General features: G+C 32.9%; 1 protein-coding gene across 3 annotated transcripts in view; it reads right to left on the bottom strand.

Moving 5' to 3' along the window:
* The window catches only part of PSMD14 (proteasome 26S subunit, non-ATPase 14), a 102,781-nt gene that overhangs the window by 12,623 nt on the left and 64,571 nt on the right, over positions 1-25,587 (bottom strand). For all 3 annotated transcript variants that reach the window (XM_025471066.3, XM_035696878.2, XM_025471067.3), the window contains exons 8-10: positions 11,105-11,212; positions 4,119-4,193; positions 876-1,001 (exon numbers count right to left, since the gene is read on the bottom strand). In XM_025471066.3, coding sequence (XP_025326851.1) covers positions 876-1,001; positions 4,119-4,193; positions 11,105-11,212 — 309 coding nt within the window. The remainder of the gene's footprint in view (positions 1-875; positions 1,002-4,118; positions 4,194-11,104; positions 11,213-25,587) is intronic.

Here is a 25,587-nt window from a genome sequence, read left to right as displayed (position 1 = left end):
CCACCCAGTTTATGGTAGTTTGTTATGACAGCCCTTGGAAACTACTACAACACAGAAGATACATTTTAAGTCGTAGCTCAAGTATTTTTTTTTCAATTTCAGAATTGTAAAAGAATAGAGTTATGAACGAAAATATTATGGCCACATGTATTTTAGCCCACAATAAATATTTTCAGGAGATTCTACAAAATGTAACTTTTTAAACATCCTCATATAAAGTGATCTCCCCTAGTTATTCTTCATTACATCATCTTATTTATTTATTATAGCATCAATCACAATATATTTTTATACTGTGTTTTTTTGTTTATTCTGTTTTCCCTACCAGAAAATAAGTTCTGTGAAGACAACTCTTGCTTCTTACCATATCCCCAGTGCCTGGCACATAGCAGGTTTTCAATAGACACTTATTAAATGAAAAAAAGAAAAGTTCATAAACTAAACTACATACAGAAGTATTAAATGCTATTGTTATTATCCTATATCTTCTTGTTTCTCTTTCCCTTCCAAGAAAAAGCCCTCTGATAATGAAGAGATTTCAAATGTAAAACTATTTTATATAGTCTATAATAGGATTGGCAAACTACAGCCCATGGGCCAAATCTAGCCAGCTACTTGTTTTATTAAATAAAGTTTTGCTGAAACACGGGCTCACTCACTCCATTATTTATTGTCTAAGTCTACTTTTATACTATGACAGCAGAGTTGAATAGCTGCCAACAGACTGGATGACCTGCAAAGTCCAAAATATTTAATCTGATCTATAAAACAGGCCACTCTATTTTTAACTATATATATATATTTATGCCATGTTTGGCATCTAATCATACGTATTCCAAAGATTATAAGTAAAAAATATTGGAAGTAACTTTCACCTTATTGTAATTCTTGGCTAATTCCAACATCTCTTTTACCACTGATTCATTATGTTTACAGTGTTCACTGTAGTCTTGAAGTGTCAAACCTTCCATCCAACTCTTCTTATGCAAATTTAGCAACATCTAAAAAAAAAAAAAAAGAAAGAAAGAAAAAGTAATTATTTTCCTGTATGGAGGATACTTCCTTCATTTGTCTTAAGAAACAATTTCACCAAAAAACCTTCAGAATTAATGAGCTTAAAATTGAATTTTATTAACTTAAACTTGAATAAGGATTCACCTAAATTTATATTAATAAAACCTAAGGAGTATTCTAACACCATGTATTTGCTGTCCTTCTGCCTCAAAGGCTATTTTCCTTATCTTTGCATGGTTTATGTTTCTCATTTCCTTAGAGATAGATGCCTTTCCCCACTATCCTGTATAAAAAAGTCACCTCATACTATCTTAAACATCTGTCTTCCCTTAACCTGCCTTATTATTTTTAAAATACTATCAACACTTGAAATTTATTATTGCATTTCTCTCACTTTGAAAAAAAAAAAAAGAGTAGCTTTGCCCTGTTGATTTTAAGATCACCAAGATGTAGATTCAATAATACCTTATATATCATAACAGACATTCAATAAACATTTGTTGAATGCACAAATGAATGAATGAGTATGTGAAGCTACTATGTTACATACAAGGTCTCTAATACTCCCATAGCCCAGCTTTCGAAGTCCATGGTAAGGAGGTAAATGCCTCATTTACTGAATAACTTCATTTAAATCTTTCTGAGCCTCAATTTACATATCTAGGAAGTAAGGGCTCATACTAAATACTCTCTAAGTTTCTTTTCTAGTATTCAATCTGTAATTTTTAAAATGAAAACTTCATTACTGTCAGAATGAAAAGTCATGAAACTGGTTAAGAAATCACAACTTTGTCCAGTCTGTAATCAAATCAGCAAACTGGAATCAGATCACAGAATTAAACACCTTAGTTCACTGTTTCTCAAATTGGACTCATCCTGAGTATATTTTTCTTGAAGTTCCTAGGTTTTCAAGTTTAGAGTCTTAAGAGAGTTTTTCTTAGACTTATAACTCTATAAATGTTCTCTAGTTGAAATTGAATTTCTTTAAAAGACTGAAAAATATTTTGTAAACAAAAAATAGCTGTTGCTTTTACTGTTAGAACCAGTATATTTTGTGAGATCCACAACTCATGATCTGAAGATACAGCTAGAAGTGTCGAGTTTAGTTAAGAAAAACTGCTCCACTTGCTTAGAGTTTTGCAGTTATATGTCATACAAAGTTTTTTTTTTTTTTTTTTTTGTATGCTAGAGAATATGCTGCATGTCAAAAATTACCTGAGACCGCAAGACACAAAGCTCCAAATTCCTACATTCCCATTCAGGGGCTCAGAGGGACAAGAGTAGTTTACCAAAAACTGAAAAAAGCCTGCACAAGTAACTCCAATTTCTTTGCTTTTCATCTTCTCCACTGAGAAGTATTCTAGAAAATATATCTTTGGGAAATTTTGGTGCAGCTGCAACTATATATGTTATAAAGGTACCTATAATTAAGAACTGAATTTTCCTACCACTTCAAAAGCAAAGTTCTCACAGAGCATGTGGATATTCCTATCATGAATAAAGAAGGATTCCATTGTTACCCTTGAGTAAGTCTGAAGGTAAGTATAGAGCTTGGTGGCATAAGAGTAAAGGCAGGGCTTCTGGTACTATAAAAGCTCCTCAAAAAAAAAAAAAAGCTCCTCAACTGAGCTACTAGGAGCATAATCATATCATTAATTAACTTATATAGGTATTTATGTGTGTATGTTTTATGCCAAGAATAGTAGCTAAATTTTAGGGGCATCAAAAAGGGGGAAAGGTTGATTTAACCAGCCAGATATTTCCAAACAGATATTAGACTGATAAAGTATTTATGTATGTGAATAAACTTTTCAGTTTGTATCTGACTGGTGATCCTTTTCACGGTCTGTACCTATTCTATAAAAATTAAAAATAAGTGTTAAAAATATATTTCAATCTATCAACTAAATCTATCACAGTAGATACAATCTTTGGGACATAGGCAAGCAGCTGGAAGAAAGCTTTATGGCTGTGTCCCCCCTTGGGCCAAGGAAAAAACGGGCGGGCTCCTGTAGACCCTCACTCCTCATCATGCTCAAGGTGAGTTTACTGGTGGCTCTGACCTTTTAAAACATGGTTTATAAAACTTAAAAAAACAAAACAGAATTCTTCTTTCAATGAAAATCTTATACAGTACATTCTTCCCCACAATATATAAATGACATTAAAAATGGAGGCCATCTGGTTGAAAGACGAGGCAATATGGACAGCTCAACTTATTCTACTTCCCAGGCATCTCATGTATTAGAATCCCCTTCTAAGGCATCTTTATGAGGAACAGTTTCGATCAGTTAAGAAAGGTCTTATTTACTACTGATTACTTACCCTGTTTGGACTTGAGAATCACATAGGAACCAAAACTTACTGGCTAGCAATAGTACTCGATGTTCTTAAAAATTATTTTAAGTCTTTATCAGAGAGAAATACAAAAAGCTAATTTGGAAGATGACTAATTGTAATAGTAAAGAAAAAAAAGCAGTTCAGATTGTAATTTCAAAAAGCAAGAGGCAGACTTAAAATATTTGGCATTAGTTGAAATAATTCTAAAATAGTAGAAACAAAAGAATGCTAACCCACCAAGGTACTAGGTAGTTTTTAAGGTAACCAAATTTAAAAACTGCCTAGTATAAAAAGCGATAAGAATCTAGCTTTAAATATCTAAAACACCTTTTGATTAAAATTTCCCTTTTGATTCACCTTTAGTTTACCCTATGTAAAAAAGGTACTTTTTAAGTACTACGCAATTACAATCTCATTTATTCCTTTCAAATTTGGAAAGTTCCAAAAAGGCATTTTATTGGAAAAAGATAATCAGAAAAACACAGAATGAGGAGAAGATTTTTGTAATTAATCATAAAATCAAACAGAAATGTTTGTTTCCTACTTATTCTCTTATTCTAGCACCTACCAATAAGGTAAAATATCTTATATGTCCAATAAAATATTCCTTTATTTTATGTTCCCATAATTCATTAGGAATGAAAAAATATTTGAACACATCAATGAAAGAAATCAACAATTCAAACTCAAATATACTAGGTAATAGTTTAAATGGTCTGAAAAAGGATTTCCCCCCTCTCTCTAATATAAAAATTTTAACTTACCTTCTGTTCCAGTTCATTTTTCCGATAGTTAATAGTAATGGAGTAATAGTGTCTGTTTAGTCCATGAATTAATGCCTAAATGATTAAAGATTAGATAAATGATTAGATAAAGGACAAATTAACATTTTTGCATGTAAAAAATAAGTTTGAAACCATTGACCAAACTTATCTTCTAAAAAAAGGCTTTAACCTATAAAGATTAAATGAAAATATTTATTTTTTTTCTTCACTACAAGTTTAGAAGTGAGGTTTAGAGGTATGGGTCATATATTCTTCAAAATATCATGCACAGCAGCACAAATTCAACAGTTTCAGTAGTCTTGCTCAGAGTCAGAGATAGGGTCTGACCCCATCATAATCTAAATTATAAATTAATTGTTCATAATTTATAAATAATAATAATTTAAAAGTCTGATTTTACAATATCGGGGGGGGCACTTTGTTACTTCAAAAGAAAATCATAATAATACACTTATTTTTTCACCCATGACTTAATGTAGGATCTCCCTTTTTTCTTAATTCAATTCGAATAGATTCAAATAATTGTGTCCCACATATGTCTCCAAATTAACAAAGTGAAGTTGGTTCTTTATTGGGTCTATTTATATTTACTTCATGATCTTATCCAGTGACAGGCAATCTCACTAACCAGAATTTTTTCCACTGCACTTGACTTCTAAGACAAACAGGCAGATCATAATAAAAATTTAAGCTAATGACATGGCTTTATTAAGAAACAATAACCCTGCCTGTGATGAAATCCATTCACAGCTGCTCAAATATTGAACTCTGGCAACAGATGTACAAATGTGGTTCAGAATGGTACTCTGGGGGACCCTATCAACCCAGAAAGACATGATAGTACAGAAATACACCTTGGACTTACTTTCAACAAGTATAAAAACAATAAGGGCTTTACAGTTAGCTCAAATATGAAGATAAAGCTAACCAAAACTACCACTCCACTCTCTATTTATTGGACTTTTATAGCGAAAGGCGTTAAGGTGTTGAGGTAAAAGAAGTAGGCCTAGAAGGAGGAAACATTTAGTGAGTATCCAGTATCTGCTTTACCTATTAGGTCTTCTAATCTTCCTAACAACTCAGTAAGGTAGGCTGATTCCATTTGTATTTTGATAGATGAAGAAAATATGACTGAAATCTTAATTTGTCCCAGTTTTATATAGCAAGGCAAAGGTGGGATTTGAACCCAAGTATTTCTGACTCCAAAGCCCATGTTTTTTCTACCGTAGTATGCTACAGTGTATCTCAGAAATTCTTGGATTAAGTCTTTATACTTTAAAGGATCAGGATAAAAACAAAACATAGGCAGTCTTATTTTAAAACTCTGCTAGCAAAAAATCACTCCACCAAGTACTTGTAACATTTTAGATATGTATCTGTAACAATCCATTCCTATCCTAACATCTGCTATAATAAAATGGTTGATGTACAAAATTAAAGTACTAAGTATATCTATTAAACCCTTATCCATCTCAATAATCATCAGGAGTAGTGAATCAAATTTCAGTGCTCAGAAATGCTGTGCAGATCAAGTAGAATTAATCCAGGTTTTCCTTAATATGTACTCATATTTACGTAAATTAGGAAGTGTATCCCCTGGGTGGAAGAATTAGAGAAGATACCTAGTCCTCCCAGTGGATAAAGCCTGACTGGAGAGTGAAACTTGCACTAGATTTCAGTTACTAACTGCCCCCTCATCGAAGCACCTTTGTGCAATGCCCTAACTGCATAATTCTCCATAGCAGCCATAAAGCTAGTAAGGGCTATCTATGGCTAATAAATACAGAAATAAGCCAATGGGCCCAGAGTCCACATTCTGGAGATTAACTATACTGCTCAAATAGATACAGTTTGGTATTTGAAGGCAATTACCTATACTTGATTTTTAATGACATCATTTAGATAATAGCAGTTAAGACTAACATGGGCAGCATGAAAGATCAGCAGGTGTAATTATTTTAAAAATATGTAAGTTTAAATAAAACGATATCCTCAAGCAGTCTTCCAATTTCACTTACTCACCTGCTGTGTACCCCCAGTACATTCCAAATCACAAGTAAATTGGCCAAGTACAGGCCTCCCTCTACATGAGCCCAAAAAACACAGCCTTGGTGAATAACAAATTCTCTCAAATTAACCAATTTAGTTGACAAGTTGAGGCAGCATATGCCAAACAGAAGATTAGTTTTATCAAGAGAGAGAACTAACCTTTTGGAGGAGTCAAACTGCAAATTAAGCAGAATATACTAGCAAATGCCATAGCATGTCAGGCAGATCAAGGAGAAAGTTATATAGCTAGGAAATTTCTTAAAATATCATTACTTAACTTTTTAATTTACACTTAACAAACATATGATGGACTTAGGAAAATTCAGGCAATTCTTCATTAAAACAGGATTTGTTCGCAACTCATTCACACTAATTGGCTATTTAAAATTTGCAACAGTTGATTCTTTTCTATAATATTATATACCGTGGGCTAAATAAGCTTTCAGTGGCTGACCTGGGAAACCAGTCACCTTCTATAGCCCTGTTTCTAGGACAGTATGTTTTAAATTCACTAAAAGCGGTGAGGCTTATTTATTTACTTCTTGTATATCCTGACCCTTGTTTTCTTTGCTCAAACCCTGCCAATCATTGAAGAAGGAAGTTCTGCCTAGATTGGTACTCATTTTCAGTCTAAGGGCCTATTTTAGATAAAGGATGGTTTGGAGGACCACAGACAAAGGGGAGTTTTAAGATCCTGCTGATTAACTTCTTGGTTATTTCTATGCTGTTTTAATCAATCTGTAGAAATTCGTCATTTTGTTAGTATGACAAATCCAAAACACTTAAGTCTACAAATAATCATTACAGTGAAATCAACTTCAAAATCAATCACTATTTGAATGACTTATCCTACTGTATTTACTCATTCATGTGATCTAGATATATCTTTGAGAGACCAGATACTTAATCCCAATGAATGTTCAGATTGGCTAAACCATTATAGCATAAATCACAGTGAGAAGGAAAAGTAAAAAACTTATAACAATAGTGATGTGGGATGTCTAGGTGGATCAGCGGTTGAGCATCTGCCTTCGGCTCGGAGTAATCCCAGAGTCCCAGGATCAAGTCCCACATCGGGCTCCCTGTAGGGAGCCTGCTTCTCCCTCTGCCTATGCCTCTGCCTCTCTCTGTGTCTCTCATGAATAAATTTTTTAAAAATCTTAAAAAACAAACAGTAGTGATGAGCAAAGGTGGTAGAAACGGAATAAAAATGTAAATAGTTAATAAGAGGCAGTCAGCTATCAGGTTGGAATGAACTGTATAAAACCATATTTTATGTAAAGGGATTGCTAACAACAGATCTTAAAATAAGATCTTTTACTTAAATGGCTTCTTATATAATGACTGTGTCAAATAACTACAAGCAACTAAAACCTACCCTCATCATATTTCATTGATACTGCCCAGACTATTGAGAAGAAGTTAAAATTGCATCTCCATATACTCACTCCTATGGAAAAGCAGGCATATTATAAAATACACGGCTTATGAACTGTTTAATAATAATAAACTTTTTTTTTAAGATTTTATTTTATTCATAGAGACAGAGAGAGAGGGGCAGAGACACAGGCAGAGGGAGAAGCAGGCTCCATACAGGAAGCCTGGCATGGGACTTGATCCCGGGTCTCCAGGATCACACACCAGGCTGCAGGCGGCGCTAAACCGCTGCACACCGGGGCTGCCCAATAATAACCTTTTTAGAGGTTCTTGATAGGTTAAAAAAAAAAAAAAAAAAAAAAAAAAAGTTCCATGCTTTTAAAAAAGCAAAGCATGTTTATTTAGATCCAAGGATAAGTCTGTTTGTCTTATATTATTTCACACTGATAATAAGGTGAAAATGTGGAGCTAAATAATATCCCTTAGATCATATTTTTAAATGGAGCTTTCTTCATATAAGTATAATAACTCGGAAAAGAAACAAAATGTGTTTTGTTGTTCCCTCTACAGTGGAGAACTGGGCAGAAGGCAAAAGAAGAGAGTTTCCACTTAAATACTTTTTGTACCTGTTGAATTTTGAACTAATATATTATCTATGCTTAAATTAATTATTTAATTAATTAAGTTCCCAAGTATAGTATAAAGAGCCAGGAGCCTAGATTATAAATACCAGTTCCTACATTAACTCACTACAAAGCCTACGAACTTTCTGGGTTCTCTGTTCTCTCATCTACATAATGACCACAATGGTTTCTTCCAGGGCAACTGTTTTATAACTGTTCATTAAGCACTGAAAACGGTATTTTTCAAATAGCTTAACTCTGTTAGACAATGCAGTTGTACCCAGGGCTATACTCAGAGGCTCACAGTCCTTGCACAATGCACCTGTGCATCAATAGTTACTAAATTTCTAAGCAGTTGACAACCCAATCTTTACTTATACTATGGCTCATAAGGATCTGGAATACTTTGAACAGTTTTTAAGTGAAATGGTTTAAAATGTTTAGTTACTAAAATAAATGTTTGTTAATCACCAATCCTATACATTTGATACTGGTCAAATGTTCTAAGTACAAAATAATACTAAGTCTCATATATTAAAACAAAAGTCTAGAATGTAAGCATTATACTTTTGCCTCCCTTTCAGGGTTATTAATGGCTTCTCTTACTTAGAACCTGAATATTAATGTAAACACTATTAGTTTTGTTTTGTGGTAGATATTTCCAACACTGTTTTAGTGCTTTAAAAATAAAATTTTCTGTAATATATGTTTCACTGTAGAAAGTTTAAGAAATATGGAAAAGGAAAAATAAGTAAAAAAATTCCATAATCCCACCACCAAAGGTAATCAATACTAACATCTTGGTATAGATAGATAGGCACAGATTATAAAACATGTATTTGCAAAGAGAAGAACTTGTATATCCTATTTTATAATCTTTTTCTTAACACGTTTTAAACTTTCCTCAAATTATTAAACAGTAGTCTACAATATAATAATTCCCCCACTACTATAATAGTAAAAAATCAGTGTTAGAAAATCAATAGTGATCACCAGCATAAGTGCTGATGGTTGCTGTCAGATTTCTATCTCTACTATTAAAAAGCTGGTTTAGGTACAAGGCCTCTCTTAACACAAACCTTCAAAATAAAACCCTTTCAGAAAGGCTTCTGATCCCTGAGTCCAAGATTCTGCTAACATATATTAAAATTCTATTATGAATATTAACTTCAGGTTCTTCTGGGTTGTTTTCTTTCTAGCTTGCCTTAAAAAAACTAAGAAATAGTTTTAAAGTGTGGCTTTGTTCTATTACTTGTTGGCTTGGTCCTATTTGAGTATTTTAGTATTGAAATTGTCTTAAAACTATAAAGCACCCAGATAGAGGTCATTCTGATGGGCACCACATAAACTGTGAAATAAACATATTTACAAATTTTAATTAGAAGGCAAAAAAAAAAAAAAAACTAAAATGAAAGAAAAACAATGATGTAGCTATTAGGTCCTCTTAACTTGGGTTTGGAATTTGCTCTATAAGGTCCACCTTAAGTTACAGACTCATAAGGTAGGACTAAAAAATAAAACTGGACTGTTAGAGAAAAAATAACAAATTTTAATATTGATTTTGCTCAATTTATAAAGTTAAAAAGCAGGGTTTACACTTAAAAGATGAAATCAGCAACAGGTGGCTGTTGAGTTGCAATTAGCAAAAAACTTCTGGCAGAAATATACCATGTAGTAATCACAATGACCTTGGATTGTGAGATGCTACTTAACCTTTGGCAAAAAAATAATGAAGCAGTATGATACTATGGGGGTTTATAAGAAAGGTCATTATCACAGGCTAAACAGGTCCAATAATATATTCTCCTGGAACATACAAGCATGGGCTTGTCTGTACCCAATCAAAAACACTGGTAGCTTATTTCATACTCATTAAACTTTGTAGTTTTTCCTGACTTGTAAAACAATTTTATTTAAAAGCAGCACACCTCATCCTTAGAAACAAAATGTTTCACTTTGACAAAGATTTCAGATGAATGACTGCTGTAAAAGTAAGCATCTAAAGGTGTAAAGTTATCAGAGTGTAACCCACGCTTAACCATGTTTAACTGTCAAAGCCACAACTCCCCAAAGACAATCATATGACAGAGCCAGGCTTCAGAAGGCAAGAAGCAATAGCTACTATAATGTCTTTGTCCTATGTGTTCTATTTAACCAAACATGGTATTTCTGTCCATTTAATTAATCTTCAGAGAAGCAATTAACTATATAGACACAGGTTGTGGTACATTAAAAAACATTTAAAATAATCTTTGCAGACAATAAAGATTTGTGTAAAAACAATGAGACATGTAAATGATACAAAAAAAACATTAATCGCTCGGGAGGATATTAAATGACTGCATAACTGTAATAATGGTGGTTGATGTTATTGGAAAGAAAAAGATATAAATAAAAAGTAATAATATAGATATATATTGGATGCATTTTAAATGTAGAGATTAAATTTTAAAAAGGCAGAAAATTTTAAGTGCCATTTACGAATTGTTTGTCTCTTAAAGTATACCAATTTTCCCATTTTTAATGCCATGAGAAATATCTAACCAATCAATAATGATATCCCCTAATGCACTCTACCCAAAACTTGTATTAGTCCTTTACTACAATGTTAACCATGCAAAGCCATAAGGTATTCTCAAGATAAAAGGCTCTCATATGCTCCCTTAAAGGGTATACTCAAACTATGTTAGGTAAGTTTAAAGAGGCCACTAAAAACAGACTCATAAGTGAGCAAATCTAACTTATGGAAGTGTTTCCATAATCTTCTCAAGCACAAGAAAAATTAATTGCAAACAAATTAAAATGCTAAGTATTAGATATTAAAATGGCCATTTATAATAGGCTTTAAAATGTAAAACAGAGTTTTAACACATTATCAAATACAAAAAAAAAAAAAAAAAAAAAAACAGGCATTACCTGGATAGATGGCTTGTTTAAATGACCCAGATTTGAGGTTGTTTGTCTTGGTTCATGTCCTAAGACCATCATATTAGCATTGATCAATCTGAAGGCATCAATAACAACCTGTAAAAATAAGGTGTCAGGTCAATTCTTTTTAAAAAAGCAAGTGATGATGCCAAGCAACAGTGGACAGGCATGATCAACTTGCATCTGTTTCTGGCCTATTTCCAGAAAATCATTTAATTATAATATTAATAAAAAAGAACCTCCTGCTGACTGTGCCATCAGCACACCACCCTCTATCTTGTAATGTAAGGTGACACCAATTATTGCAATTTTCATGAAGCAGTAAAGAAAAATATTAACTTTGCATCTTTATTATTGAAATACATCATTACTAAACTTCCACACCAAACAGCCTCCATTGGTGTGCATATGTTTGTCACCTAAATTTTACCTAATCAAAATGAATGACAAAGAGAAACTAAAACTGAAAGTGAGCACAAGCTAAGGGACCACATGTAAAGCCCAGCCCTGTCACATCAATTATACTACCACAGTACTTGAAATGACAACAAAATTACAGCCAGAAAGGCACTTGCTCCACGTATTCTCTTCTAGTCAGATACCTTTTACTTCTTGTGACTATAAAAGACTTTATACCTTGTCTGATGGCCTTAAATATCCAAGCCACTGTCAAGAATAGGAGGAGGCAAATACAAGAAAACCAAGGTCATCTGTGCTTTAAAAGCCAGGAACATGGTATAGAATGAGACAAACATAAGTTCATAGTAAGGAAGTAATAATAGGTACCCTTCTTTTTCTATGTGTATTCACTATTTCTGTATAAAAAGAGTCCAAATTCTTATATGATACAGTATCATCTATTAGCTCTTATATATTAAGAGATTTAACAAGAATCATATATTATCCTAACACTTTTTTTCTGTTCGTCATCATGGATTTGAAAAAACTCGTCAAAGCTTTTAAATGTTGTAAAGTTTTATATAAAGCAAGCACTGGGACTTTAAGACAGATGCTTCTTTCTGGGAATTTAAATCAATTGCCTAGAGAATAAATTCAATACTTCTGTCACATAAAAAAAATCTTAAAGCAGAATAATATATTTTTCTAGATTTGCCTTAAAAGTACTTAAACCGTGATTTATTAACATTATAAAACCTACCATCAACTAGACTGTTTTCCATTTCTTTGTAGTTTGCGTATAGCTGAGTAAGTATAATTAAGCAGAAAATCAAATTTATTTTCAAGTTAAGCCAAATGAAATCTAATCAAGTCTGAAAAATCTGTTTGTATATGTACACATGCTGTATACTAAATAAGATCTAAAGAAAGAAAAAAGTTACCCTTTCCAAAGGCTACCATTAAGGGTCAACAAACAGTACAAAGGATACAAACTTATACCAAAGCATTCATTACAAGTGTCCACTCTGGCAGGCCAAAAAAAAAAAATCAACTCTGAGTTTTGCTTTTATTTCTAACAGTTTGAATTTCCCCAGAGTCCTCTTGCCTCAAAATAAAACCAACTATCCCCAGAACATACATGATTTAATAGTCTGTGAAAACTCCTTTTTCTTTTTATACAATAACTGCAATTCAGACTTAACTTTCACATTTATATAAAAATAAATATGGCCTACATTTATACTTCTTGCTTGTACTTAGATTTTTTAATCATTTATTTTCATGAAACAATAAAAATAGGTACTAATATCAGACATGCTTTAATCAGATATTATAATAATTTCAAACACTTGTTTAAAAAATACAGAAGTAAAATTTTCTATTCAAAAGCACATAAAATAAAATTAAGATGTAAGCAAAAGGAGAAAAATGACCATTTGAATAAGATAGGTGTAACTTAAATAAGTAAGCGCAGGATTAAGAACTGCCACCATTTAGAGGGGACTTGGGTGACTCGGTCAGTTAAGCTTCTACCTTCAGCTCAGGTCACAGTCCCAGGGTCCTGGGATTGGGCCTCACGTTGGGCTCCTGGCTCAATGCGGAGCCTGCTTCTCCCTACCCTTCCTTCCCCCTCCACCCTCCCCCCCACCCTGGTACACTCTTGCTATCTTTCTCTCAAATAAATAAAATCTTTAAAAATTTTAAAATTAAAAAAAAAATTAAAACACTGCCATTTAAGTACTCCAGTATTTAAGTACTCGGGTAAATTTAAAAGCAAAGCATCATTTTGGCCCAAATGATTTTAGAGTATTTTGATTCCATTTTAAGATTTCAATAAAATCATTTGCAGGAAAAAAACTATCCTATAAAACTATGAAAATTCCATCATATACCACAACAAAATATCTGTATACTGTTTTATATTAAACACTTTCAAACTAAAACAGCAGGCAGCTATTTTACATGCAAAAATCTCCATAATATTTCTCTGGAATATTATAAGCAGGTGTGAAACCTCATAAAAAGGAAATGAAAATACCAGCTAAGTAGGTATTATCATCAGTTAGAAACAAATCTAAAATTTAAAAAAAAATAAATTATATTAAAAAATGAGAAAAAGATTTAAAAGCAATATATTGTTTAAGTATTAAATGATGGCCTATGTGAATGACATGCTTAGATTGATGATTCCTGAGTAGCAATATGATAGCCAATAGAAAAGAATACTTTAACTACACCAAGATTAAAGGAATTTGCTGCCATTGCTATAGCAACTGTCTTAAGGAAACTAACATGTTCAACAACCTGCAAACCAAAATTAGATTTAGTACGCAATAAAAATATAAATATGGCAATATAGTCTACATTTCAATTTCTGTACAATTTTATAATTGCCTTTTGCACTGTGAGAATAAGCAGGTTCCTTCTTTAGAGCAACCTATCAAAATAGACTCATTAATGTCCAGTGCACTAATGAGCAATGGGTGAAGAAGGTGTTAATTATGCCACAGTAAGATTCAAGAAAAAGCCCTGGTGAGCACTTGGAGGTGTGTTTAAGCTGAAGGCGTTTCTCCATGTTTATGTATTTACAGCATGATGCAACAGAATGACAGCAAAGTGGTCACTCCATGATAAGAAAGGAAATCTTAGATACAGTATACTGGCACAAGGAACCCCCAAAGATTAATTAAGGTATAGGGAAGGGGACAGGGGAAAGAATCCATTTTTGGAGCTAGGTAAATTTTCTAAACAGTTTGTTTTAAAGTATACATACACTAAACCAGTCCAGTTTATAGCTTATAAATCCAAATAGTAATTTAGCCAAAAAACTTTGCACAAAAACTACTGCATCAATACGTAATAACAAAAACTTCCAAACAAAAGTATAAAGAGTATTTTCAGGAATGTGATGGTAGACTTTTATAATTCCTTTCCATGCTGAAGTCCTATATCCCACACTGAATCCACACTGTATCTCCATCCACCAGCCTGACCATTTAATTTTTTCTGGTACAAGTGCCTTGAGACTTTTCAGAGGTCACTGCAACAGTAGACAGCTTATAACAAAACCATTAGCAGTTTGGCTAGCTTAGGGAAACCTCTTACTTTCCTTTTTTGTTTATTATCACTGCATGAATCTGCAGCATATGATAGTTTATAATTTCTCAGGCTTGTTAAATTCATGTTAAAGGTCTGTTTTCTTGTTGAATAAATTTTGTTCATATAATGCTGCCTATTTCATACACTCAGTCTTTAATAGCACCTTTGGTCTATGCGCAACTCACAGATCAAAACAGAGGACTAAAATAGGGGTTGATGATGCTATTTACATGTGTGATTCCTGCTGTCTTCTTGTTAGTAGCTTTAATATAATAGAAGACCTTGTCTGTTTTGTAATTAACACATCTTTACTGGAGAGATATTTGGAAGTGATTGCTGTGAATATACTGGTTAGTAAAATAAACACAATCACACACCACTTTCTGTTATCAGACAAATTTGTGAATTGTACACATTATACTCCAGATCAACAAACTGTGATATAACAGCCAAGTAGAAGACACATATTTATATAACCCTTTATTTTTCTGAAAATATGTATTCACTCTGACCTTGCAAATATAATTAGCTTGTGGGATGTGCAGATTTCAGTACCATGGTTGCTTTACTAATTGCAACTCTTGGAAATAGATACTAAATATTTGGAAGCTGCCAATACAAAATAAAAACTGCATCTTTTTTGTACATCTGTCTTAGCTTATAAAAGCAAAATAGTTTTAAAAACAATACTGTGTTCCATATTTATTCCAAGCACACCCAAGGGTCAAGGACCTATCATTTCATTTTAATAATGAATCTGGTTTAGGACTCAAAACTGTAATTATTTTTCAAATTCAGTTTAATCCATAATTTTTTGGCTCCTTTCATGAGTACAGTACAGTTTACCCAATATGCTATTTATTTTCAAATTCATATTTTTATATCAACTGCTAGGTCACTGAAAGACTAAATTTCTAAAGCACCAATCTATGTTTCCCAATTTTTACATCAAAGGAGGCTATATTGTCAAGTTTCAAATTACTTTAATACAAAGGTGTCTGAAAGAAAAATGCATAAACACTTTTGGCAGTAGTTACTATAATTATAACCTCTCTATCTCTGTCTATCTTTTTTAACAGTAGCTGCCTCTGGCATTTCTAATTGCACTTAGATTGAAGTCAATGACTGCAGAAAGTGCTTATAAATAAACTGAAATGATTTTTTTAACAAAGCTTGAAAGAAAAATTTTAAGACCTTGAAATCAATATCAAATATCAAAAAAAGAAGAGAGCTGTAATTCAGTTACCAGTGGTTACATATTTAAAAACAAAGTCTCTAAATGACTATAAAAAATGGTAGGTGTAGAAAGAAAAGCAGTACTCCGTATCAAATACCCTTTATCACCTAGAAATGACCTATTATCAACTGCTTAGGGTGTTTCTAGATTCTTTAAAAATTAAGGGTGCATGTGACCTGGGAAGTACTGCTGGGGTTTGTGACCCTTTCGTTACTTCTGCTGCCATGCACTGCCAGGCATCTATAAGAGAAAAACATCTTCTGTCTCTTGTAAGCCCACAGCATAAAAAATTCAAAGAAATCTTACTTTTTATGCCATTTCCAATGAAAAGCACTAAGAACTAAAACTGACTCATGCCAAATGCATATCACTGAATTGCTGTGATTTCTTAGTCTCAAGTTTGCAACACGGAAATTATTTATAAAATGTCAATTTTAGCTCTGGAAAAGAAATTCCTATGTGTATGTACATTTTCTTTCTTCATCCTTGGAGAACTGCTTACTGTAGCTAGAGATCTGTAGTACAACTTCAATATACTGGGAGAAAAGGGGGATGGGGTGTAACTAGCATAATGTACTTTTTTTGACAAGTGAAGACATGCATCAAAATTCAAACAGTAAAGCCACAAGTTCTGAACATGTATGCTTAATGAAAACAAACGGATCTTTAGAAACTAGTATGGCAAAAGGTAATTAGACATTTTTAGATTCATAAAACTTTCACAAAGTAAAGTTCAGCAGAATTTTTTAGGGTATGCATGTAGTCAGTCTGATATAGGTACTTAAATACTTGAGACACTAGAGTCAGAATCCTGCCTAAGTTACAATTCTGGTTCTACCACTGGCTAGCTCAGCAACCAAGGATAAGTTATTTACGCTCTCAATGTCCCCCATTTGCTCATGAATGACACCTCGCAGAGTTGGTGATAAGATTACATGAAATACATGTATATCTGCCACTGTAGTTCTTAATGTTATTAACTGTGGCAGTCACAGAGCTGCCCAGCTCAGACCTCTTTTCAACAGAACCTGCTGCAGAGAGCGTAGTTGACTCACCACCTCCACATGCTACACCTTTGGATCTTCTGGGAGGTCACCCCAGGTCATGTTTCCTTTGGGCTGCTCCCAGCCAAAGACTGAGCAAAGTGGGGGTACTAGAAACTAGCCATTCCTGCCAAATAAAGGATTCCTCCCCAGGGCAACTTTGTCTCAAGGATTTCCCATCAGTCTGACTGAAACTTTCTCAGAAACATGCTGTATAGTCTGATACTATACCTATCTTCCCAATTCCACCCAATTTCCAATTCTACCCTCCCTTTCTCCTTCCACAGGGTCACACCTGTACTGCTTGTCCTCTTTATCCATCATGAGTATTTACCCTAATAGATCTCTTGAATAGTTAACCCCATTTTGGAGTCTGCTTCTTGGAGCACAACTGACCTGGTAAACAAAGCAGAGTCCTGCTACTGCAATACGGTGTTAAAGTTAGAAAAGGTTACTCCCCAAACTACTTCAGAATTATAAATTTGGCATCCACAGATATTTGACATATAAAAACATCGACAGAAAATTAGGGAGAGGGCACCTGGCTGGCTCAGTCAGAGGAGCATGTGACTTAATCTTGGACTCATGAGTTCGAGACTCTCATTGGGGGGTAGAAGTTACAAAAGGAAAAGAAAAGAGAAGAGAATGTTAGGGAGAAATATTTAAAGATATCTATTTCCTTAGGAAAATTCCTAATTTTTTAAAAAAGATTTTATTTTATTATTTTCTTTTTTTTTCAAGATTTTATTTATTCATGAGAGACACAGAGAGAAAGAGAGGGGGTGAGGGGAGAGAGGCAGAGACAGAGGCAGAGGGAGAAGCAGGCTCCATGCAGGGAGCCAGATGTGGGACTCGATCCCAGAACTCCAGGATCACCCGCTGAGTCGAAGGCAGACGCTCAACCGCTGAGCCACCCAGGCATCCCAGTTCCTAATTTTTTTAAAGTATACAGTTATACTAAATATTATTATCTCTTTTTAAAAGTAGCAATACGGGACACCTGGGTGGCTCAGCGGTTGAGCATCTGCCTTGAGCCCAGGGCGTGATCCTGGAGACCCGGGATGGAGTCCCACGTCAGGCTCCCTGCATGGAGCCTGCTTCTCTCTGTGCCTGTGTCTCTGCCTCTCTCTCTCTCTCTCTGTTTCTCATGAATAAATAAATAAAATATTAAAAAATAAATAAATAAATAAATAAATAAATAAATGTAGCAATACCCCTAGAATCTTGACACTCCTGCATAACAGGCATTTCTAGACCAACAAACAAGAAACTTAAAACTGAACTAGACTGTTAATGAGCTACAAGAGACTCACTTCTGGGTCACTGGTCTGATACCAACTTAGAATACCAACTGTATCTGGTGGCTACTCACGCAGCCTATATAAAATGAACAAGTGCTTTAGATTCCTTTCTGGTACACAAACTAAAGCAATACAGTTGGTATGCTTCTTGAGAGTTCCACAAAAAGGAAAGAAATAAAAAGCTTTACAGACTAAAAGTCAGAGCTCAACCAAATTAACAAAGTGGTAAGGCAGGTGGATAAGGGACTTACATACATTTCTTGTGACTTTAACATCATCTTCAAAGAAAAATGCAAATATATGCTTTAAACTGCTATCTCTCATTAGGCAAGGTCATTATTGCAAGAATAATATGTAAAGATTAATACTTGGTTGTATATCACTTTTATGTATTTTTATTGAGCTTCTCAATTAAATATTTAGAAAAATTATCTTGTTTAAGCCTCTGAACCAAGAGATAGGCATTAATATTCACAATTTATGCATGAGAAAACAGAGGCTCAGAGAACTTGGATAAATTAAATGAGATAACACAACTAGCAAAGTGATACCACTATGATTTGTACATACACAGCATGCCAAAGCTAGTACTCTTCATCACCAAGCTATTTGATGTAACACTTTCTCTTTACACAAAAGCAAGAAAAGACTATTAGATTTAGTTTCTTGACAGCAAGTTTTTGTCTTATTCGCCACCAAATATCCATTCCCCAGCAGAATACTTGGCACATATAATATGGTACAGAATAAATATTTATTGAAATCAAAAGCTCCAAAGAAAGCATTTTATATGAAATTTTATCATTCGTGTTATTTTTCCTTCAAAAACGGCCATTTGTTATCTATAAAAGTCTAATCACTAGCTTTACAAAATATATACTTCCTCCTCACTGATCCTCCTCACTATCAGTCTTGAAATCATAAAATACTCTTCCACAGCATACTAAACTGAAAAACCCAAACATCACAATGCACTGACCTGTGTTTAATCTGGAATAAAAACTGCATAGAGTATTTGGAATGTAAAAAGCGGCAATGGATATCTATTAATCAGCTTACTAGTTGTCTAAGAATAATTACTGAGGAATCAACTATGACCTATAAGAATATCTAGCACCATAATCAATCCTAACTTCTTTAGGAAGTTACAATGATAAGAACATATTAAATTTATTAAAATATATGAGCTATGGAAAAGCTTCTTATACAAAGTCATAGTTTGCATTTGCTGGTACAAAACTGGCATTAACAACAGGGAACTAGAGAACTAGGCCTCCAGTATATGCCTGTCACACAGTAGTGTTAAGTATCTGTTGAATGACCAAAGATCATTAGACTAGGGAGAGAAAAGTATTTCAGAATCAAAAGTCAATAAATAACATTCTTATAGATAACAGGAAGTGTTTTAAAAGTTTTTCCTTTATCTTTATTGAAAGTTTAATTTGAACTAATATGAAACAGATTTATAGCACTTGAAATGCATGGCAAGTACTAAACAATAACAAAGTAGCTCAGAGACTGTATTATTAACACAGAAACTACAAACTAAAAGAACTATACTAAGAACTGTTAAATCAAAAAAAAAAAAAAACACACAAAAAAAAAAAAGAACTGTTAAATCTATGTAAGATTTATGTTTCTTAGATTTTTAAACATAAAATTGCTTTAACATTCCTAGCTGACAATTTCTGATAATAAGAGTATAAAACAGGAAGCAAACAAAAGATAATATAGTAACTAAACTTGTTCCAAGAGTTGGATGGGTATGCTCACAGATCTATATTAGGAGTGGAAATAGAATTTTTATGTGTCCTATTTTCTATTTTTCTCTTGCAATCTGGAAAACTAGATGAAGAAAAGGTGTATATGTGTATACAATTTGAGAGTAGGACTAACCAGCCCTAACTGACCCTTACGGGATATTGATCAAAATAAAATCTTATGAACAACAGATATTCTGATTATTTTTCTCTACCTTTAGAAGACAAATAGCATATTAAACTTGAATTCTAGCTCTGATTACACAAGGTTCGAATTCATCAAGGTAATTATCTATGAACAAATGGCTCAGTAACCTTATCAATCTTACATTTCACTCATTTAATAAATGTCTCTATGACCACTACCTATAAAAATTACTAAACCTCACAAAATTTACCAGTCTTTTATATGTTAAAAGCCAGAAATGTTAATAACTGGCTGCTGACACATTCATTCTTTGATTTTATTTTGTAAACATTTACAAAGAAAATGTCTTTTTTTTAACTGTTAATTTTTTTACTTTTTAAAGATTTTATTTATTTATTCATGAGAGACACAGAAAGAGAGAGGGGCAGAGACATAGGCAGAGGGAGAAGTAGGCTCCCTGCAGGAAGCCCGTTGTGAGACTTGATCCCAGGACTCCAGGACCACACCTGGGCCAAAGGCAGACGCTCAACCGCTAAGCCACCCAGGAGTCCTGAAGAAAATGTCTTTTTACCAGACACTACATGATTTCCCAGATATGAAAACATTTCTCCACTAAAAGAGGCCTTGATCTTGCAGAGGAGATAACACAAAACCCAAAATGGTTTTGACTGTAATACATTAATCATAATCACTTCAAAGGTCAGAATTTTAAAGTATTTATTTTTCTCTTCAGCATGTCTGAAATATGTCAGAAAAATAGTGCTTAATAAAAATCAGCTGATTCAGAAGAGTATTCTTAAATTAGGAGGTACAAAATACAAAGGAAAGTTTTCATTTCTTTTGTAGTCATTACCTTTACCTTCTTGAAGTTTGTAACATAGTTACAGACCTGTTCTTAATAAAATTTTCAGAAACACTCATATTCTATATTTTAAAATATGCTATCTATTAATCTTAATTTAAGAGCAATTAATTTAATCTTCAGAATAAAATGTCATTTATTGCACATCTCCTATATGGTATGTGCATTCTACTCATGACATATCACTTCATAATACTATGAGATAGGTACTAAAAGCCCCGTTTTATAGATGAGAAAACTAAAGCTAAAGATCAGATAACTTGCTCAAAGTTATACCATAAAGAAGAGATAAGGTGATAAAAATGAGATTCAACTGCAGGCCTGATCCCAAAGCCTTTTGCCCTTCATTACTCTATCCCCATTTATGACATGTATTTTTTTAAATATTTTATTTATTTATTCATGAAAGACACAGAGAGAGAAAGGCAGAGATGTAGGCAGAGGGAGAAGCAGGCTCCAGACAGGGAGCCTGATGTGGGACTTGATCCTTAGACAGCAGATCACGCCCTGAGCCAGGGGCAGGTGCTAAACCACTGAGCCACCCAGGAGTCCCTGACATGTATTTTTTAACAATAAAAGAAAAAGCTAAAATAAAACTATTTTTGAGTAGTTTTAAATTTCCACCATCTGAAGCTTCTAACACAAAATTCTGGGATAAGTAAAGTATTTCCCCCCCGCCACACTGAAAAACATAAAATCTTCTAAATCTCTGAAAACAAAAGGTAAGCTCTTATCATTTTCATTCCCTAATTCCTTCCTTCTATACTTGCATTTACTCTTCAAAGCCCCAACTTTTTTATAAAATGCTGAATGAAAACAACAATAACATCAAAAACTATTCATTTTACGTCCTAATCTATCTGTGAAAGAAGCATGAACAAAGAGGTAAGTATACCACCTCTATTATTTCTACATTCTTCTCCAGAAGGACAAATTTCTCTTTCCTGAGTGATGTCCTGCCCATCCACCAAAGCTCAGTCCAAGCTCATTTACTTTGTGCAATCATACCAATTTCTCTCTTCCAATTTGCATTTACTATGTTTGTTATACAAGTAGCATTTTATTGCATATTGGCACATGCAAGTTTCTGAATTAAGTATTTGTTGAATTATTTCTGTCTCTAGCAACCGATTTAATACTTAGTTATTGAAACAAAGCAGTATCAGTGTAATTTGTATTCTCTATCAGTATGCAATATAAGATTATCAGCACATAATTGGCAGAATGTTATCTGGCTCACTAGATCTATGTTATCTGGCAAACACAAAATGTATATGACTGATCTTCTCAAAAGACAAAGATTGGTTTTTTATTTATTTTATATGCCAGAATCATTAGCACACAGGTACATCAGATGTACTTAAGAAATATCTGCTGATAAGTTGTATTTCTGATCAGAATGAATGAAAATTTCTCAAGAAAATTCAGCCATTGTGAAGATTTATATGGACTGAAGGGTTATTAGTGTTTTTTTTCTTTCAGTGTTTTCAAAATAGAGAGCAAATACAAAGATTGTTATCAGTTAGCAGGTAACATCTGAACATTTTACTGACAGGAATTATGATAAGAAAATAGGTTCTCAAAAGTATAGTTGCATGGTAGTTTTATGACTTTGCACAAAGTCATCATTCTTTTCGCTCTAAAGAAATATAATCTTATATAGAAATATATAAGAAATATAATATAACTTGTATAATTTACAAGTTAAATTAACTCTTAAATTTGCTGCGGGATCAAGTCCAGTTGTGGGCGGAATATACAAGATAACAAAACTTTAAGCAAAAGGTTGCCACTTTACTACTTGAGAACTGAAGCTTAGAATAGGTGAATATGTATATTTTACAAATAAAGCAAAACAAAATTTTAAAAACTAACATTTAGAGTGAAGCACACCAGTAATTTCTATAGCTTACTTTTCATTTAAATTATACATGTTATTATCATTTTCCACCTGTATCATTTTTAAATATTTACAGGATTAAGTAATATACCGAGTGCTATGGATTCTTTATATATAAGTATATTTTATTATTTATGTAGGTCTCAATGTTTAGTCCTAGGGATGTCACAAAAGCTGACATGAATGAGTCTGACTAAATTGCTTCTTAAAATTAATACAACAAAGAGTATATGAGGAAAATCAATTAATACATAGTAACTACTATAAGTAGTAGAGTGAACTACTAAGAACTTAGATAAAATATGTAGCCCCTTCCCCTGACTTACACTAAAGAAAAGGGAGTGGTGTTGATCCATGTTAGTTAAGAAAAAGTCTTGCAATGGCCTCTGGTACTCATTCTTCAATCATGAGTTACTCTAATTACATAATTCATAATTATCTAATATTAAAGAGACAGTAAAACAGCTTGAGTTCTGAAATTTTATAGACCTGATTTGTATCCTTGTGCCGCTGCTCAATAATGCTATAATTTTGGACAAAGTAATCTCTTTGACCCTAGTTTTTTTTTTTTTTACCCTTTCATTGATAAAATAGAGTAATAACAGTATCTGCAGAATTACTAAAGAATACATGAATATTTATCACTGTAATACCTGGTATGCAATAATTCCATAAAAAGTAAACTATAAAAGGAAATCAGATATGAATTAATGAGATTGCAAAGAATCAGTGCTTACCTAATCACTCAAAAGAGAGAGATAATATTAGGATTTATAAAAATGAAAATATAAAATTTACAGGAAAGAAGTATTAAGTGAACAGAGACTCAACTTGAATAATTTACATATAGATTGTCATTTTAACTCTTGATCCAATCATTGTCTTACTAAATATTTTGACAGCTTTGATAAATCACATGCAGGGAAAGGGGAGGGAGAATCCTGGGCTATTCTTCATTTTTTTGTAAGCTTATATTCTTAGGTTTAATATTTTAACTGGAACACTCTGGCCATGGATTTACTAGCATTTAATTTGGGTCATAGTTCTGAGAGGTCTTGACACTAAAAGAACCAGAAATTATAACCAAATTCAGATATCCTACAGAGGAAGTTACATTATTAAGAAAGAACTGGATTCTTATTTCAGGTAGTATTATTATATGAATCTACATGTTAGGTATAAGAAGTGATGTGAATCATCAGTGATAGATAGTTATACTAAATTTTTCAAAAATATTTTTCATGACATATAAACCTAGACAGTGATACTTATGATTTTATAAAGTAACTTTAGATATATTTTTAAAAAACCTACATTTTGCCATATGTCATGTCATACAAGTATATTTTTTAATGGAGCTCATTCTTTTAACTATATAATATAAACTATAACTGCCATTTAAGATATTATAAGCAAGCTAATTAAAAATAAAATACATATTTATTTACTATATTGTTTTGAGAATGTCTTCATTGTATTTAAGTTTATATTTTCCTTTTCAAAGTGGCCACCATCACAAGTAAATTATCATAAAAAGTCAGCTACACTAATATGACAAAATAGAACTCTAATTATATTTAACATTAAGCTTCAATTATTTTTTTGTAAATATCGCGGCAGGAGGACTTAATCAGACAATTCTGTTATATTTCTAAAATAATTATTACCTACATGAGTTATTCTGAGTTATTAAAAAGATGCCTTAATTATCAGAGAATTAAACCTAAGAAGTATTATACTGTACTTTAATTCAAAAAACTAACAAAAGTCAAGGATTTTCAACTCTATCTATACAGTTAAGTAACAATACACTTAGTTTAAAAAAAGTAAATTGAAATATAGGTAAACAGCAAGCATCAGAAGTAATCCATTCTGAATTGTCTAGTGTATCAGTTTCTATTATTATTGTTTTTGTGGCTAGATTTCATCTCTGAAAAGGTAAATCACATCTAATAGGATCATGATTTAGAGAAGGCCTCAATTTTTATTCATCATAATAATATGATGTCAGAAAGTGTTCAACTTCAAATCATGACAGATAAAAACTCCATGTTTAACAGCCATATTTAGTTTGTTTGAGCTGCTGAGCAGATGTAAATGTAATCTGCAATACTAGGAAACTCCAGGTCTGATAGATAGCAAGCTAATATTTATTTTTAAGTGCTCTAAAAATTATTTGTAAAAGCTGCATAAAAACGATTCCATAAATGTATTGTGATTTTATTTTAACAATTATTCTACACTACAATGGAAGTACATGCTCAAACAAGACACCTCAGCAGTATTTTAAAGCAGTAACCACCTAGCCAATTTCTCTATGTTCTGTAGTTTTTCTAATCCACTCTCCCTGTGGTTGAGCAAAATCGAATTGCCTCTCACATTTGCAGACAGCTCTGTGAAGGTGATAATAGAGCTGCTCCCTGCTGTCATGAGGCAGGAAATAGGAAAATGGCATATGGGGCTAGAAAGAAAGAAATAAAAAAAAGAAAGAGAGAGAGAACGAACGAAGGGGGGAAAAAAGAACTAAACAAGAACAAAAGATTTCAACAAAGAACAACTATAACCCAATATGCTTTGCAAGTTAATCTCTTTTCAGAATCATTTAGCATATTTAATCATTCATCTGTGTCCTCATTCCAAAAATGCGAGTGGCTGATACTAAGTCTTTGGGTCAAGTTTTCATTGTCTAAAATATTTGGAACATCCAACTCCAGAATACGTC

Source organism: Canis lupus, chromosome 36 (genome assembly GCF_003254725.2).
Source record: "Canis lupus dingo isolate Sandy chromosome 36, ASM325472v2, whole genome shotgun sequence".
NCBI lineage: Eukaryota > Metazoa > Chordata > Mammalia > Carnivora > Canidae > Canis > Canis lupus.
The sequence above is the reverse complement of the archived record's forward strand: the minus strand, read 5'-3'. Positions and strand labels throughout refer to the sequence as shown.